The sequence below is a fragment of the Rhipicephalus sanguineus genome, chromosome 6, assembly GCF_013339695.2.
Source record: "Rhipicephalus sanguineus isolate Rsan-2018 chromosome 6, BIME_Rsan_1.4, whole genome shotgun sequence".
NCBI lineage: Eukaryota > Metazoa > Arthropoda > Arachnida > Ixodida > Ixodidae > Rhipicephalus > Rhipicephalus sanguineus.
In genome coordinates this window covers 139,659,243-139,665,800 of record NC_051181.1, presented here as the reverse complement: position 1 = coordinate 139,665,800, position 6,558 = coordinate 139,659,243, and the positions used below count along the sequence as shown (strand labels likewise).

General features: G+C 52.6%; 1 protein-coding gene across 1 annotated transcript; it reads right to left on the bottom strand.

The window, feature by feature from the left end:
* Nucleotides 1-1,599: 1,599 nt before the first annotated feature.
* Nucleotides 1,600-5,726, bottom strand: LOC119397590 (endothelin-converting enzyme 1). The gene is made up of 3 exons (XM_049416605.1): nt 5,316-5,726; nt 2,845-4,830; nt 1,600-1,662 (listed from the first exon to the last, which is right to left on the bottom strand). The coding sequence occupies exons 1-3, from the start codon at nt 5,724-5,726 to the stop codon at nt 1,600-1,602; spliced, it is 2,460 nt and encodes an 819-aa protein (XP_049272562.1).
* Nucleotides 5,727-6,558: the final 832 nt, after the last annotated feature.

Sequence of the window (6,558 nt, the reverse complement as noted above, 5' to 3'; positions counted from 1 at the left end):
AGGCGCCTTATATCTCTCACACAATCTCTCTCTCACGGTGCTCTTGGTTTGCGAGGCGGTGTCGCCTTCTGTGAAAGGCGAAATGAAGTACTGCGTTATTACACTAACGAGCGCAGCCGATAGGGAACGATTCGGCGACGACTCAGTTAAAGCGTCTCGTTGCGAGCGAGGAAGCTGGCCGCGCTAGTCATCGAGGAGTCGCCCTAGACGCAGTTGCGCTCTTTGCCTTTGGCTTCGTGTTAGAGCGTGATGGCTCCTTGTCGGAGCCGTGCAGCTTCCACATGCAACGCCATTTCTCCGCCGCCTGTAGCTTTGAGTACGATAGCGCCGACTAACAAAACTGTTGCAGTAAGCGCCGCAGAAAGGCAACGGTGTCGACGGACGAATGCCGTGCCTTGGTGGAGCAAGACAGAGGCCAGCGGGACGTGGAACGCCGTCGCGCGTTCACGGCTCAAGCTACGAACCTCTGCCTCCGAGCTACCGCGCGTGCTACTGAGCATCATACACGGAGCTAAAGTACGCGCGAGCTCTTGCTCCATCTTAGATCGTAAAAAGACAGCAAGACGTTGAACGTCATAGTGTAGTGCGAAGACACAAATGCACAGAAACGGAGGCATACAAAATACATGTCTTTGTATATGTCTTCGCGCTGCACTATGACGTTAAGCAAACACCAACTAGCCCAACAACAAGTCCCACCACACCACAAGACATGGCCGCTGCGTGAGCGATATTCGCCAGGACAGCCAACACACGGAAGATCGCGAAGATCACACCATAACGGTGATGTAGGTCGGTGCAATACGTATGCAATCTGGAGCAATAAAGTAGAAGCAACGATTCCCGGCAAGAACAGGCAGTAAAAGCAACGCCAGCGTCTTATACAGCTCTGCCCACAATCTCGCAATAATTTCTTTCTTTCTTTCTTTCTTTCTTTCTTTCTTTCTTTCTTTCTTTCTTTCTTTCTTTCTTTCCTTCTTTCTTTCTTTCCTTCTTTCTTTCTCTCTCTCTCTCTTTCTTTCTTTCTTTCTCTCTCTCTCTCTCTCTCTCTCTTTCTTTCTTTCTTTCTTTCTTTCTTTCTTTCTTTCCTTCTTTCTTTCTTTCCTTCTTTCTTTCTCTCTCTCTCTCTCTCTCTTTCTTTCTTTCTTTCTTTCTTTCTTTCTTTCTTTCTTTCTTTCTTTCCTTTCTTTCTTTTCCTTCTTTCTTTCTCTCTCTCTCTCTCTCTCTTTCTTTCTTTCTTTCTTTCTTTCTCTTTCTCACACGAAGAGCAGTATAGACTGCACTTATTTGCGCCTCGTGTTGTATTATTACTGCCTGCCTCTTTCATTTTCTTTCTCGCGTTTATTCTTACGGCGTGCATAGGAAGCAGCCATGCGGTGAAGCCGAACCTACAGAAGTGGCGGAAGCTCGAAGTATATCGGTTCGCCAGTATCCGAAGTTCCGCGAGCGCAGATGAGCAAAGTGGCTCGGCGTTAGCAGTTCTTGCTTATACCGGGTATTTTTCCTTGCTCCCGTGTAGTCTTTATCATTCTCATTCAGGCATAGGCTCGGCACATCTGTCGACCTCTCTGATCTCGGCTTATTCTCGGGTAGTACAGTCTACCCGCGAGTTGGCGAGGCGTACGCGAATGCAGCCGACTCGTACTGCACGCTATCGCGCCGCTGTTGATGAGACATGAGATTACGTCTGCTAGGTGCACAAGAGATGCAGCAGCCGGAGTGCCCTTTCCTATTACCATCTCAGACGGAAGAGAGATTGGTCTGTCAATCGGAACTCTCGTGCCCGTGGCACTGATGGTGTTAGCACTACTTACATGTTAATAACGTTGGCGCAGACTTCGTAGCCACTGGATCTTGGGCAGCTCTTGCACACATCCGCAGATTTCTTTTCATAAGTAGCGTTAGATAAGGCGATTCTCTGCGAATGGGCCTTTCGTCCTTTCTTCTAATAATAGCGCAGACAATCGAACACGTCCCATATTTTATTGCGATAACGTTTTGAACGACGACATCGATGTATTCTAGATGTACGAGCAATTATGGGATGACTTGCTAGGGTTGAAGCTTGGGCTAGTTGGTTCATGCTTGTAACAGGGAAAAAATATCAGTGCAAATTTACCCCCTCTTCGTCTTGTGTCGTGTCGGAATACTGCACTGCTTTTTTTATTTTTTTTTGGAATGACGTGATCGTCAGTTACGTGCAATAAGGACGAATGACTTGTCGCGCAATTTGTTTTTTTAACGCGTGCGATAAACCGTTCCAGTTTTATTTTCCGAGAAGATCCCGGAACTCGTGGAAAAATTCAGTCATGCTTGCTAAACGTAAGCGCGAAAGCAGAGGCACGGTATGCGTCAGCTGTTCAAAACGCGCGCGCGTAAGGATTCACTTTCAACGTCAAGCAAGAACAGAGGAACTAAAGAGCATAAAACAGCCTGTGAAATCTTTAAAGCGCAGCTAACGCATCGATGCAAATGCTAAAGAACCGGTCACGACTCATGACTGCATTGTGCAGCCACACAGACTATCGAAATGCGCCTATAGAGTTCAGGCGCAGCGTGGACGCTGGCGGATGTTGACCACATGAGACACAACGCAGTATATCCTGTCCGAAAATTGTGGTAGGCGCAGCAACAGACAAACCAAAAGTGGACATAATCGGGCAAAAGTTCATACGTGAGCACACAGTTTCAAGTGGCGGGAGATGAAGCCTGTGACCGTCTGCGCGCCCCATTGTCTTCCACGCAACCTGAACGTCACGCGAAAAAAGAACATTTCTTTTCCGGGTTCATCCTGCTTCCTTTGCGGCATCCGAAAGCGCGCGAGAAAGCGTCGGAATTCCGAACCGCCTTATTGCAGTCTGCCAGAAAGCCGGGCCTCCTAGCGGGCTTGCTGCACGACATGTAGCAAAGGGTCATGAAGAAGACCTTCTCTTCGGGTAGCTGATTTGAGAGCGCCAGAGGTTCGGTCTGGTCCGCATGGTGCGACGCCGTTAAGGCGGCGTGAGCTACCTCGAGTGCCGGCACCTCTGGAAACACGGTCCTACTATTCCCGCCGTGGGGGCACTCTGACCGATCTCGGAACGCTTGCAGAGTACGACCGGACAAGATGGTGGCATCCGCTCCGGTCCCGTCGGGGAGCCACCTGATGCCTTCGTCGTCGATAGCCTTGACCATCTGCGTGGCCATGAGGAAGAGAAGGCCACCGTACAGCATGCCCTTCGTGCCGTTGCTGTAGTAGGCGGGCGCTGCGACGGCACCGATCGCCGTTCTCACGCTGTTGGTGACGTAGTCGTAGCCAGCGTAGTCCGGGAAGTTGTTGCTTGGTAGCGACAGCGCCTTGCAGTATTCCGGCGTTCTGTCCATCCCGCCAATGACCTCGAGAGTTTTAATCCAATAGTCGGCGAAGGATGGCTCTTTCTCCGGAAACGCGGCGTAGATCTTTTCCAGCGCGCCCTCGTCCAGAATGGCCACGGGAGGCCACATATCGTTCCTCACGGAGTCCAGCTTGCGGACCGCATGCGCCTTGCTTCGATCGTCCATCCAGCGGGAGTTTCGGATGCTTCCCGACGCGGCCGAAATGAGAGAGTTGAAGCCGGCTTCGATTACTTTTCGGTCTAGGTCGGTTAACCGGGTGAAAAGGCCGAGAGCGAGGAGGAGGACCTTATACAAAGTTTCCACTTTATGCGCGCAATGCGAAGACGCGTGCGCTGCGGCTTTCTCTTCGCTGCCGTAATAGCCCAAGAGGAAAGCGTAATCCGTCGCGGGTGGGCAGTTCTGCATTATCAGCCACGTCAGGTGCTGGTTCAACTTCAGCGGGCCGTACTTGGACAGGAGCCTGGAGACCGCACCGAGAAACGCGACGTCGGTAGCGACGATCTCGTCGTCGACGGTCAGATTCGGTTGTAGCGACATGCCGGCCTGGAAGGCCTCGGCCCACTCAACGGCGGACGTGTTCGGAACGTGGGTGCCGATTTCGCTGAAGGGAAACGTAGCGGGCCTCTTTCGAGGCGACTCGGCCGCGGTGTGCAGGCTGTCGAGCACGTCCTCCTCCAGGGCTCGAATGTCGTTCACGACCGTTGTGTTAATCGCGGGCCGCTTATCGGGGTCCGGGTATATGAGCTCTAGGAACATCTGCCAGTACCGATAGTACGCCGCTGTGATGGCGTAGTAGTTATTGCGAAGGATGGGAAGGTAGAGGCCCGGAGTGACTTGTACGCGCCGGTTGCCGCTGGCGGAAGGCTCCAGAAGACGGACCGTTATCCAGTACGGCGACTCCCACTTGTAGCTGAGCGTGACGAGCAAGGCGAGCGGTGGCCGTGGCTTCTCAGGCGGCTCCGGCCAGCTGAGCCCGTGGTGAGCGAGGAAGTCGAGAATCAGCGACACCTGCGAAGCGTTCGTGGGGAAGTTGTTCCTGCACATGTGGTACACGGCGAGCGGCTTCCTTCCGGCTTGAAACTTCTTCGTGCCCCTGGTCAGGGTGTCTTCGAAGTGATCGTACCAGGTGAACCGGAGGTCGTCCATGACCGACATGGCCTGTTCGCGGCGCGTCTCCGACGCGTGCCACGCCGAGCAGACGAATGCCTCGAAGTCGTCGCAAGGGTCGAGCTGCGTGTCGAAGGCGCGACTAAGCAGCGCCGCGTGGCTGCCGCAGTCCTCAGTATGGCACAGTCTCAGGCGCCTGGCGGCGTGTTTCGAGGCAACCAGGAAGACGGTGACAAAGAAGAGAGTGCCGACGGCGACGGTTATCAAGATTATCGTGACGACGTCGTACTTTCTCGGCACTTGTAGAGTTGTTTTCGAGATCACAGCCTCCGGATTTCGGGAACGTACCTGGACGCATTGGTGCAAATTAGTATGCAGGTTAAAGCGCGGGATGTGCTTGTAGGTCGTTTGACGAGCTACCACACCCTAGCAGAAGAGAATTGTCCCATGTCCTAACTATCTAATAGGCTTTTGTGGCCTTTTGGATATGCTATATCGTAAGAAATTATAAGGCTTTGTCGCTATGAAGCTATGCGTGAGAGCCTCCTAGAAATACGTCTGTAAAGTGTGAGCCCTAAATGCCCCCCCCCCCTTCCCCCAACCCCCAACTGTTGAATTTAACAATGCGCAATAGGAGAAAATTTACACGTCAACACTTTTGAAAATGTGGTTGTGGCAGAAGAGAGCTAGTTAGCACAGTACGCCATCGAATGATTCGGGCACTTCTTGCAAGTCGAACTCGCAGGTACTCGATTGTGCAGTGTTTGACAACTGGTATAACGAGGGCCGTGGCAACGTAAACAAATAGCGGAGATATCGGACGAGGTCATTACCTCGTCAGGCCGTGACAGCAATTGAGCAGAATTAGCCGCCGGAGAACTGGCACGAGCGTCAGCCGGAACGTCAGACGACTTCGCCTGCGGGAATGGCACGCTTGGCTGTTGTCGCTGCTGGTCGTTTTCTTCGGCTGAGAAACTTGGCGGGGACGCCTGTGGCGACGCTCCACCTTTGGCACACTGGTCGTCAGGCGAAATGCATGCACCGGATTCGGGTTCCTGCGGAACTCTGGCTGGGTCGATGATAGGACTAGCCAACTCGCTTCCAGAGGCCGTCGCAGATCTCGCAGACTTGCTACGTCGCCGCCGGGCGTCCGCCTTGCTGTAGGAATGACGCGGACTGGGCTGTTTGCCTGCTGGGCTCCCTTGCGTGATGCTTGTTTCGGGCACTGGCACCTGAACGCGCATTGTTGAGGAGGGGGTAGCGTGTCACTTATGCACAAACACTGAGGAATCTTACAGCTAAATAAAGGAAATGAGGAAGGCACGGTCGTCCTGATTTAATTACAAAGATAGCGGTACCCGCCGCGGTGGTACAGTGTTTATAGTGCTCGACTGCTGACCTTAAGGTTACGGTATCGAATCCCGGCCGCGGTGGCCGAGTTTCGATGGAGGCAAAATGCTAAGATCCGTGCGCTTAGATTTAGAGGCACCTCAAAAGGGGCCCTGCAACACTTTTTCAGCATGGTCAGAAAACGCTGCCGATCGCTAGTCGAGGCTCTTGAAACATGTGAGCCAAACGTTATAGCGCAGCACACCGCCTGGAATTTACAGTTAATTCTGAAATTCAGCTAGAAATCACTTGCTCTTTCCACGACAAATGATGCCATAAACCCAAAGTCCACGGCCATTGGTTGATTTGTGCATGGTGAGCTGCATAGCTACCGTCGGCCGCCGCGAGATGCCGCGACGAGCCCGTGCGCTCGCTCGCGATCACTGTGAAGGTAAGCCGCGCGTTCAAAGAAAAAAAAAAGATTGCGGAAGGTCATGCCGTGCGCTGACGAACGGACGTAGCTTGTTGCCACCTTGTCATTCCTTCCCCCCCCCCCTCCTTTGCATAGTCTTCAGCTGGCTCACTGGTACGAAAGGAGAGAGAAAGCGCTTGAAGCGTGCGACATATCCCTGTAACTCCGCTCGTACTTCACGGATTCTGAAAAACATTTGCGGTGGTCGATTCGTGAGGCAATAACTCATTCAATAAAGAGATTAGATGATTACTTGAAAAAGTATGCAGGGCACC